This window comes from Heptranchias perlo, chromosome 22 (assembly GCF_035084215.1).
Source record: "Heptranchias perlo isolate sHepPer1 chromosome 22, sHepPer1.hap1, whole genome shotgun sequence".
NCBI classification, from domain to species: domain Eukaryota; kingdom Metazoa; phylum Chordata; class Chondrichthyes; order Hexanchiformes; family Hexanchidae; genus Heptranchias; species Heptranchias perlo.
The window spans coordinates 15,199,657-15,211,859 of NC_090346.1; the positions used below are offsets into that span (position 1 = coordinate 15,199,657).

At 43.1% G+C, this 12,203-nt stretch overlaps 1 protein-coding gene across 1 annotated transcript in view; it reads left to right on the forward strand.

Moving 5' to 3' along the window:
• The window catches only part of LOC137340509 (sodium/myo-inositol cotransporter 2-like), a 151,054-nt gene that overhangs the window by 109,080 nt on the left and 29,771 nt on the right, over nt 1-12,203 (forward strand). Inside the window, exons 8-9 of the mRNA XM_068002999.1 lie at nt 295-375; nt 5,611-5,816. Of these exons, the coding sequence (XP_067859100.1) occupies nt 295-375; nt 5,611-5,816 (287 nt within the window). The remainder of the gene's footprint in view (nt 1-294; nt 376-5,610; nt 5,817-12,203) is intronic.

The window sequence follows — 12,203 nt, forward strand, 5'->3', positions numbered from 1 at the left end:
ACTCAAAACTAAATACATAATCACACAGAAATAAACAGGTGTGAAAACACTCATAAATAAACAAATACACAAAAACACTCAAATAAATAACCACTGACCGCACCCATGTAACATGCACATATATACACACATAAACATGCAGAAACATACTCACACAATCAAATAGATTCGGACATGCAGCAGTAGCACAGACACATGCTCCACTGTGTGTACACATGCTCTCTCACACACTCACTGATGCACACTTTTGATATATGTTTTGAAGATTTATTTTTGCATTTTCTTTTGTGACAGGTGGGCTGGCTGCTGTAATATACACAGACGCACTGCAGACACTGATCATGCTGCTAGGATCTATAACACTCATGATATTTGGTACGTGTCACTGAGTCATTGTTACTGCTTTGTGTCCACATTTCCAACATTACAACTTAGGAGAAACATTCCCTCAATAGCAAATTGGTGCCTGCAGGAGAACTCCCCTGATCTTCTTTGAAATAGTGCCATAGGATCTTTTACGTCCACCTGAGAGGGCAGACGGACCCTCGGTTTGAGGTCTCATCCAAAAGACGCCCCTTAACTTCAGAACCTACAGTACTTACAAATCTTTTGTCAAAAAACTCACAAGCTATATCAAGAAAAATGTCTCAAAAAGCTTTACTCGAGAGCGCCTGAGAATCCCTTTAAAGATTGAAATGGCTGCCTCCGGATTTGTACAACCCATAATTGGTGGGCGGGAGCAGGAAGTGGCATTATTCAAGCAGTAAGGTGTTGTAATGACATCACTTGATCCTGATTTGAATTTATTCATGAAGCCCACACCTGTTTCAAATGGAAGCTCCAGTCACCAGGATTAATGTCCCGCCGGAAAATCAGACCAGCTCTAAAAGAAGTGTGCAGAAGAAACAGATGTTTAATCTTCTGCCTGCTACTGCCCTGTCTTTGAGTGCAAACGGGGTGGTAAGGAAATGAAAATCGCCCCACCCCCATGTATCTATTTGATAACTCGAGTAACTCAGGTGTTCCCTGCACCTGTGAGTCCTCTCTCCATCTGCTGCCCCTGAGTATGGTCACCCACTTCTCTTTTACTGTGTCCTGAACTGTCTTGCATTGCTTCTTTGATGACTACTTTTGGCAAGTTCAATGACTTCAATGGAAATAAAAATCGGGAGAGACGTAAAATGAGCTGCCGATTTGCCATCACCCATTTTACACAATCGCACAAACTCAAAATCTACTCCATTCAGTGTTAAGGAAAAATTCCAGCCTTCATCCACGCTTAATTCCTGTCCTAATTTTTTTTCATTTTATTGTCTGCCGTACCAGCGCTAAATGTTCTTTTTTTAGTATCATATTTGATCTAATCTCCCTATTCATCAATGGAACCCCAATTCTTGGAACTATTTTTGCAGCACCTGAACACTGTTCCTACCTACATCGTTGGTTCTAACATGAAACACAACTTCTGGCTGATCCCTCTCCTTTCCCAGGGGCTTCTGCCCCTGCTTTATTATTTAACTAATCCTTGGAAGTTAGCACACCATTCAGAGCTCAAGTTTAGTGTTGCAGAAACATGTGTCTACTCCTTTTACTGTTGAATCTGCCACTACTGCTACTTTACTGCACTTAACTGTCCCCACTTTGGCAACCATTTTTTCCATGGCCCCATGGTGTTACCCACAGCTGCCCTCCCCAAGATATTACCCATGAAAAAATATTCAGTATTGAAAACTTATTGGCAAAGGCAGTGCCATCGGGGTGCCTCTGCACTTCCTTCCTAACCTTTTGCCATCTCAATGGATGGTTACCCACTTCCAATCATCATTCTCTACCTGTTTGTTGGGTAACTACCTCTTGGAACATGTGTTCCAGAAATCCATCCAACACCCATATGTGACAGAGTGTCTCCCACTGTTCCTTAAGCTTCAGTAAATGCAGTTTGAGACATTTCCTAAAAGTATGTTTACTCTGATTGTTCAAACCATCCAGGAGTTCAATTATCTAGCAGGATTCAGGAGCCCCCAAATCTGGCAGGATTTACACAACACAGGGTACAGCTGTTCTGCCATTGTAACCCTTTGAAACTTTATTTAACTCATTCTATGCAAAATATAAACATTTAAAATTATAATACATGGTATCAAAGTCAAAACAATGAGTCTATTTATAATACAATCTTGAGGGGGAAGCTGAACTTTATACAACAAAATAAATTTGTAAAATCCAGTCTCAGCTCCACTATAAAAAGTAGAAACAAAAAGAATTAATGGAATATTTTACCCATAATAGTGAGTGCAGGAGATTTTCCCACTGTCACAACCCACTGGCACTGTGGCTGTTAATGACAGCAACATTCATAGGAACAGCCATGTGGTATACATATAGACTGGCCAAACCAAATTAGCAATAATACTGTGGAGGATGAATTGCTGGAGTGTGTACGAGATGGTTTTTTAGACCAGTACGTTGAGGAGCCAACCAGGGAACAGGCTATCCTAGATTGGGTATTGTGCAATGAGAAGGGGTTAATAAATAATCTTGTTGTGCAGGATCCTTTAGGGGAGAGTGACCATAACATGATAGAATTCTTCATTAAGATGGAAAATGAAGTCGTCCAATCTGAAACTAGGGTCCTAAACCTAAACAAAGGAAACTACGAAGGTATGAGGAGTGAGTTGGCGATGATAGATTGGTAAGCTTCATTAAAAGGCATGACGGTGGATAGGCAATGGCTAACATTTAAGGAACGAATGCATGAATTGCAACAATTATACTGTTGACCGGAGGTCACCGGTTACGGTTATTGGTTTAGTACAAAGAGGAGACGAGTCAATTCTCTCTTAATTCTCAATTCGCTTTATTAACATTGTTAGATCATGTACATATAGCTTATACGTCTGGTTAGATATAGGCATGCAGTTTACAACAGGTTATACAGTTTTATATCCAAACTAGGATTTAAACGCACACCGACTAGGTTTCTCTGACACTCCCTGAGTGGTCACAGAATAGAAAGGATATTATATTACCCGGAATAGGAGAGCTGACGCTGGCCAGGCATTCCGTTCTCTCTCTCTTGACATCGTCTCTACGTCCCTGACGTAGGGTCTTCCACTTCCACGATGGTTAGTCTCTGGAGTTTCGCACACACTGGCACCAAGCCTGCAATTCTTCAGTCTTATTTCCAAGTCTGTCTTTCTCCTGTTGGCTTAGATTTGCTCGAGTGGTCGGTGTCATCCCCTGATTGGCTCTGTTCCAAGGGGTTAGGTAGCATCACCTCATTACTCCTTTTCTAAATAAGGACTGGTGTCTCATCTCAGCCCCTTTGTCTCTTAGAAGCGTAACTAATTCAAACCGGTTCCGGCCAGCTCAGACCAGTGATTGAACTTCAGGTCACTTCAGTTCAAAAGTTACTTTTGCCTGAGTGTTAACAATTTGAAATAAACTCAGTAGTTTTTTGCAGCCCCTGGCCAACAATACATTACTTTCTGGCGCAAAATTAAAGCGCATGGGATTGGGGGTAATATACTGGCATGGATTGAAAATTGGTTAACACACAGGAAACAGAGAGTAAGAATAAATGGGTCTTTTTCAGGGAAGCAGGCAGTGACTAGTGGGGTACCGCAGGGATCAGTGCTTGGACCCCAGCTATTCAAAATATATATCAATGATTTGGATGCGGGAACCAAATATAATATTTCCAAGTTTGCTGATGACACAAAACTAGTTGGGATCATGAGTTGTGAGGAGGATGCAAAGAGGTTTCAAATCGATTTAGACATGTTGAGTGAGTGGGCAAATACACGGCAGGTGCAGTATAACATGGATAAACATGAAGTTATCCACGTCCGAAAGAAAACAAAGGCAGAGTATTATTTAAATGGTGATAGATTGGAAAATGTTGATGTACAAAGGGACCTGGGTGTCCTTGTACACCAGATACTGAAAGCAAACATGCAGGTGCAGCAAGCAGTTAGGAAGGCAAATGGTATGTTGGCCTTCATTGCAAGAGGATTTGAGTACAGGAACAAGGATGTCTTACTGCAGATATACAGGGCCTTGGTGAGACCACACCTGGAGTATTGTGTGCAGTTTTGGTCTCCTTACCTAAGAAACAATATACTTGCCATAGAGGGAGTGCAGCGAAGGTTCACCAGACTGATTCCTGGGATTGCAGGACTGTCGTACAATGAGAGATTGGGTCAACTCAGCCTGTATTCACTCGAGTTTAGAAGAATGAGAGGGGATCTCATTGAAACATATAACATTCTGACAGGCCTAGACAGACTGGATGCAGGGAGGATGTTTCCCCTGGCTGGGTGGTCCAGAACAACGGGTCACAGTCTCAGGATATGGGGTAGGACATTTAGGACTGAGATGAGGAGAAATTTCTTCACTCATAGGGTGGTGAACCTGTGGAATTCTCTACCACAGAAGGCTGTGGAGGCCAAGTCACTGAATATATTTAAGAAGGAGCTAGATAGATTTCTAGACACAAAAGGCATCAAGGAGTATGGGGAGAGAGCGGGAACATGGTATTGAGATAGAGGATCAGCCATGATCATATTGAATGGCGAAGCAGGCTCGAAGGGCCGAATGGCCTACTCCTACTCCTATTTTCTATACTGTGCAAAGCATGTTATGTGGGGGGAAAAGGATGCAAGTTCAGGGATTGCTCTCAGGGCTGAATCTACACATTAAAATGACATTTCTAAAGATGTTGGCTTTTCAACCCTGTTTTAAATCAAATGTAGCTTGATAGAATGAAAGGGTCCCTATACAAAATGAACTTGAGCAATTTTAATCCAATTCTTCATAAGCAAGGGTCCATAGCACAAGTGTCCCTAATTTGGCACTGCACAAACTCACTAAGAGGAACACAGGCTTGTTATGTTGGGAGATGGAAATATTATACTGATGCAGCAGGAGATTCCCTTCTAAGTTTGAGACACAGGAAAATTGTTGGTGAAGTCTAGAAGGTTTAACCAATGCTGTATCTGACCTGGGAGTATGTGATGCTGACACTGAGTGCTTGAAATAAAAAGTGCTCCATTCCCCAGCACTGACACCCCTCACCTTGACTATCACTGCCAGCTGATGATCCTTTCACCATGGCCTGGAAGCATATATCAGGGATTCAAATCAGTGATTCCCCAAACAGTGAGCTCTCAATTCAGCCTTCAGAGGGAGAATGTTGATCAGAGGAGGAGAGAGGAAACCATCAGGAGAGTTACGAGCAACTTCTCTTCAGCTTGACCCAGCAGTGAGCTCAGAATAACAAGTGTGGAATGAACAAGTTGCCTGCTCACCTTGTTGGCTTGGGGAACGGATCAGGAAGACATAAAAGGGGGGGAAAAACGGGTTTAAAAATGGGGTCGAAAATAAAAAGAAGATGCCATTTTACAAAGCACAATTTTCATTAGAAAGCTTTTGTATGAAAATTGTGTCTTTCAAAGGAATATTAATTTTAAAAACTCCGTTGGATACCCATTAACTGACTGCTGATTGTGTACAGTATTATCTGGCTAGTATGCCACAAATTCAGTGTCCATTTAACTAGATGGAAGTATACAAATACTTTGTTCAATAATATAAATCTTTGTTTTAAAGCTTTTCTTCATGTCGGTGGCTATTCGGGCCTTAAGAGAAAGTACTTTGCGTCCATCCCCGTGGTCCGTGATCCCAACTCAACCTGTGGCCTACCAAGAGACGATGCCTTTCACATTTTTCAGGATCCAATTAATTCAGACTATCCTTGGCCAGGTGTAATATTTGGAGTAACTGTACTTTCCACTTGGTATTGGTGCACAGACCAGGTAACACGCACATTTATATATACACAGTAACGTAGAATACAAATACTGGCTGTGTTACTACTTTTTGATCAGCTGGGTGTCTGACACACACAGAAACCCGTCACCATAGTTAAGAGACTCCAAACAAAGCTACTAAGAATTTCAAACAGGTAGTGATTCTGTTTGTCCAATATGGTGTATAATCTCATCCTCTAGGAACACACCTTACTTAAATAAATGCAGAGAGTTTAGATACAGAACCAAGGCTCCAATTATGCACAGGGATAGTACTGGACTTTACCAAGCTACGACCATGCAGCTTACCAGCAGAGCTCTGGGAAGTTTTCCGAAGCTTGTCTAGTCAGGACCACCCTGCCTATGAGTTCAAATGAGATTCCGACCCATTAGGATGCCAGTGTATACAAATAAAGATTATGTACTTTGCAGGGTCTTTGCTCTGTTCAAAAGGACACCCTTCATACATCACTGGAGTTGAGTTAGGGCTGGATTATGCTCTGGGGAACCCAAGTGAATAGATCACCTTACTTTTAGTAATTTGTGAAGGGATCGAGCACAGGTGGTCTGGAGTAAAGACTGGTGAAGAAAATAGTAAATGAGCAATGGCAGGCCTTCAAGACAGCGATAGTTCGGGTACAAACGAAGCATATTCCCATAAGGAGGAAACATGGGGCATCCAAAACTAGAGCTCCCTGGATAACAAAGGAAACAGAGGTTAAAATAAAACAAGAAAAGGTTTATGACAAATGTCAGGTACAGAATACAGCAGAAAACTAGACAGAATACAGAGAGTGCAGGGGGGAAATTGAAAAAGGATATAAGAAGGGCAAAGAGAGAATATGAGAAAAGGTAGCAGGTAATATAAAAGGGAACCCAAAAATCTTTTGTAAACATGTAAAAAGTAAAAGGAAAGTTAAAGAAATGGTGGGGCTGATTAGGGACAAAGAAGGAATGAGCACTTTCCATCTGTCTTCACAAAAGAAAAGGATGAAGTTAATGTCGCTGTAGAGGAGGAGGGAGTAGAGATATCGGATAGGATAGAATCATAGTAAATTTATGGCACAGAAGGAGGCCACTGGGCTCATTGTGTCCACGCCGGACGAAAATGAGCCACCCAGCCTAATCCCACTTTCCAGCACTTGGTCCGTAGTCTTGTCGGTCACGGCACTTCAAGTACACATCCAGGTACTTTTTAAATGAGTTGAGGGTTTCTGCCTCTACCATCCTTTCAGGCAGCGAATTCCAGACCCTCCACCATCCTCTGGGTGAAAAAAATTCTCCTCAGCTCCCCTCTAATCCTTCTACCAATCACTTTGAATCTATGCCCCTTGGTTATTGGCCTCTCTATTAAGGGAAATAGGTCCTTCCAATCCATTCTATCTGGGCCCCTCATAATTTTGTACACAACAATTAAATCACCCCATAGCCTCCTCTGTTCCAAACTGAACAACCCCAGCCTATCCAATCTTTCCTCATAGCTAAAATTCTCCAGTCCTGGCATCATCCTTGTAAATCTCCTCCGTACCCTCTCTAGACAATTAAATCTTTCCTGTAATGTGGTGACTAGAACTTTCCACAGTAGTCAAGCTGTGACCTAACCAGTGTTTAATACAGTTCCAGCACATCCTCCCTGCTCTTATGTTCTGTGCCTCAGCTAATAAAGGAAAACATTCCATATGCATTCTTAACCACCTTATCTACATGTCCTGCTACCTTCAGGGATTTGTGGACATGCACGCCAAGGTCCCTCACTTCCTCCACACCTTTCAGCATCCTCCCATTTATTGTGTACTCCCTTGCCTTGTTTGCCCTCCCCAAATGCATTACCTCACATTTCTCTGGATTGAATTCCATTTGCCCCTTTTCTGCCCACCTGACCAGTCCATTGATATCTTCCTGCAGTCCACAGCTTTCCTCCTCACTATCAACCACAAGGCCAATGTTTGTATCATCCGCAAACTTCTTATTCAAGCCCCCTACATTTAAGTCCATATATCACAAAAAGCAAGGCACCTAGTACTGAGCCCTGCAGAATCCCACTGGAAACAGCCTTCCAGTTACAAAAACACCTGTCGGCCATTTCCCTTTGCTTCCTGCCACTGAGCCAATTTTGGACCCAACTTGCCACTCTCCCCTTGATCCCAGGGCTTGTACTTTTTTGACCAGTCAGCCATGTGGGCCCTTGCCAAAAGCCTTGCTAAAATCCATAAAAATAGATAGAAAGGAGGTGCTAAACAGGTTGGCATTCCTCAAAGTTAACAAGTCACCCAGTCCAGTGGGGATGCATCCTAGGTTGCTGAGTGAAGCAAGGGTGCAGATAGCAGAAGCTCTGACCACAGTCTTTCAATCCTCCTTGGATACGTGAGTGGTGCCAGAGGACAGGAGGATTGCAAATATTACACCCTATTCAAAAAAGGGGCGAGGGATAAACCTGGTAACTACAGAAAATTGCCCAGGCATGTCCTGTCCACAAAACGCAGGACAAATCCAATCTGGCCAATTACCGCCCCATCAGTCTACTCTCAATCATCAGCAAAGTGATGGAAGGTGTCGTCGACAATGCTATTAAGCGGCACTTACTCACCAATAATCTGCTCACCGATGCTCAGTTTGGGTTCCGTCAGGACCACTCGGCTCCAAATCTCATTACAGCCTTGGTCCAAACATGGACAAAAGAGCTGAATTCCAGAGGTGAGGTGAGAGTGACTAGCCTTAACATCAAGGCAGCATTTGACCGAGTGTAGCACCAAGGAGCCCTAGTAAAATTGAAGTCAATGGGAATCAGGGGGAAAACTCTCCAGTGGCTGGAGTCTTACCTAGCACAAAGGAAGATGGTAGTGGTTGTTGGAGGCCAATCATCTCAGCCCCAGGACATTGCTGCAGGAGTTCCTCAGGGCAGTGTCCTCGGCCCAACCATCTTCAGCTGCTTCATCAATGAACTTCCCTCCATTATAAGGTCAGAAATGGGGATGTTTGCTGATGATCGCACAGTGTTCAGTTCCATTCGCAACCCCTCAGATAATGAAGCAGTCCGTGCCCACGTGTAGCAAGACCTGGACAACATCCAGGCTTGGGCTGATAAGTGGCAAGTAACATTCGCACCAGACAAGTGCCAGGCAATGACCATCTCCAACAAGAGAGAGTCTAACCACCTCCCCTTGACATTCAACAGCATTACCATTGCCGAATCCCCCACCGTCAACATCCTGGGGGTCACCATTGACCAGAAACTTAACTGGACCAGCCACATAAATAATGTGGCTACAAGAGCAGGTCAGAGGCTGGGTATTCTGTGGCGAGTGACTCACCTCCTGACTCCCCAAAGCTTTTCCACCATCGATAAGGCACAAGTCAAGAGTGTGATGGAATACTCTCCACTTGCCTGGATGAGTGCAGCTCCAACAACACTCAAGAAGCTTGGACACCATCCAGGACAAAGCAGGATTGGCATCCCATCCACCGCCCTAAACATTCACTCCCTCCTCCACCGGTGCACAGTGGCTGCAGTGTGTACCATCCACAGGATGCACTGCAGCAACTCGCCAAGGCTTCTTTGACAGCACCTCCCAAACCCACGACCTCTACCATCTAGATGGACAAGGACAGCAGGCACATGGGAACAACACCACCTGCACGTTTCCCTCCAAGTCACACACCATCCCGACTTGAAAATATATCGCCATTCCTTCATCGCCACTTGGTCAAAATCCAGGAACACCCTACCTAACAGCACTGCGGGAGAACCTTCACCACACAGACTGCAGCGGTTCAAGGCGGCGGCTCACCACCACCTTCTCAAGGGCAATTAGGGATGGGCAATAAATGCTGGCCTTGCCAGCGAAGCCCATATGTCATGAACGAATAAAAAAAAGGCCAGTCAATCTATCGTCAGTAGTGAGAAAATTATTAGAGACTATTGTCAAGGACAAAATTAATTCTCACATGGAGAAGCATGGGTTGATAAGGGACAGCGAGCACAGATTTGTTAAAGGCAAATCGTGTCTGACTAACCTGACTGGGTTCTTTGATGAAGTAACAGAGAGGGTTGATGAAGGTAGTGCAGTAGATGTATATATGGACTTTCAAAAGGCAGTTGATAAAGTATCACATAACAGACTTATTCGGAAAATAGAACCACATGGGATTAAAGGGACGGTGGTAACTTAGGTACGTAATTGGCTACGGGGTAGAAGGCAGAGAGTGGTGGTGAATGGATGTTTTTCTGACTAGAGAGAAGTATGCAGTGGGGTCCCCCAGGGATCGGTATTAGGACCATTGCTTTTCTTGTTATATATAAATGACCTGGACTTGGGTATAGGGAGTACAATTTCAAAGTGGGGATTATATAAAACTTGGTAACGTAGTAAATAGAGAGGAGGCTAGTAGCAGACTTCAGGAGGACATAGACAGACTGGTGAAATGGGCAAACACATGGCAGATGCAATTTAATGCGGATAAGTGTGAAGTAATGTACTTTGGGAGGAACAACACGGAGAGGCAGTATAATCTAAATGGGACTATTTTGAGGGGGTGGAAGAGCAGAGGGACTTGTGGGTGCATATTCACAAATCTTTGAAGGTGGCAGGGCAAGTTGATAAGGCGGTTATGAAAGTGAATGGGATACTTGACTTTGTAAATAAGGGCATCGAATACAAAAACAAGGAAATCATGCTAAACCTTTACAAATCATTGGTTAGGCCTCAGCTGGAGTATTGTGTACAATTCTGGGCACCACACTTTAGGAAGGATGTGAAGGTCTTGGAGAGGGTACAGAGGAGGTTTACCAGGATGATACCAGGGATGAGGGACTTCAGTTATGTGGAGGGATTGGAGAAGCTGGGATTGTTCTCCTTACAGCAGAGTTTTAAGGGGAGACCTAATAGAGGTATTCAAAATTATGAGGGGTTTTGATAGAGCAAGTTTGGAGGAGCTGTTTCCTCTGGCAAGTGGGTCGGTAACCAGAGGTCATAGATTTAAAATAATTGGCAAAAGAACTAGAGGGGAAATGAGGAGAAATGTTTTCACCAGAAACCAACAAAGGATGACCAAAAAATTGACAAAAAGGGAGAAAATAGAATATGAAAGTAAACCAGCAAGAAATATAAAAACAGATTGTAAGAGCTTCTACAAGTAGGTAAAAAGGATGAGAGTAGCAAAAGTAAACGTTGGTCCCTTAGAGGCTGAGACAGGAGAAATTATAATGGGGAATGAGGAAATGGCAGAGAAGTTGAACAAATATTTCTATCTGTCTTCACAGTAGAAGACACAAAAAGCATACCAGAAATAATGTGGAACCAAGGGGCTAATGAGAGTGAGGAACTTAAAGTAATTAATATCAGTAGAGAAAAAGTACTGGACAAATTAATGGGACTAAAAGTCAATAAATCCCCTGGATCTGATGGCCAATATCCGAGGGTTCTAAAAGAGGTGGCTCCAAAGATAGTAGATGCATTGGTTATGATTTTCCAAAATTCCCTAGATTCTAGAATGGTCCCAGCAGATTGGAAGGTAGCAAATGTAACCCCGCTATTCAAGAAAGGAGGGAGAGAGAAAACGGGGAACTACAGACCAGTTAGCCTGACATCAGTCGTTGGGAAAATGCTGGACTCCATTATTAAGGACGTAGTAAATGGGCACTTAGAAAATCATAATATGATTAGGCAAAGTCAACATGGTTTTATGAAAGGAAAATCGTGTTTGACAAATTAATTTTTTGAAGCTGTAACTAGCAGGGTAAATAAAGGGGAACCAGTGGATGTCGTATATTTGGATTTTCAAAAGGCATTCCATAAGGTGCCACATAAAAGGTTATTACGCAAAATAAGGGCTCATGGGGTGGGGATAATATATTAGCATGGACAGAGGATTGGTTAACGGACAGAAAACCGAGAGTAGGGATAAACGGGTCATTTTCAGGTTGGCAGGCTGTAATTAATAGAGGGACCAAGTGTAATGTATCCAAGTTTGCTGATGATACAAAGCTAGGTGGGAAAGTAAGCTGTGAGGAAGCCACGAAGAGTCTGCAAAGGGATATAGACAGGTTAAGTGAGTGGGCAAGAAGGTGGCAGATGGAGTATAATGTGGGGAAATGTGAGGTTATTCACTTTGGTAGGAAGAATAGAAAAACAGAATATTTTTTTAAATGGTGAGAAACTATTAAATGTTGGCGTTCAGAGAGATTTGGGTATCCTCATACAAGAAACACAAAAAGTTAACATAGAGGTACAGCAAGCAATTAGGAAGGCAAATGACATGTTGGCCTTTATTGCAAGGGGGTTGGCGTACAAGGGTAAGGAAGTCTTACTACAATTGTACATGGCTTAGTTGAGACCACACCTGGAATACTGTGTACAATTTTGGTGTTCTTATCTAAGGAAGGATATACTTGCC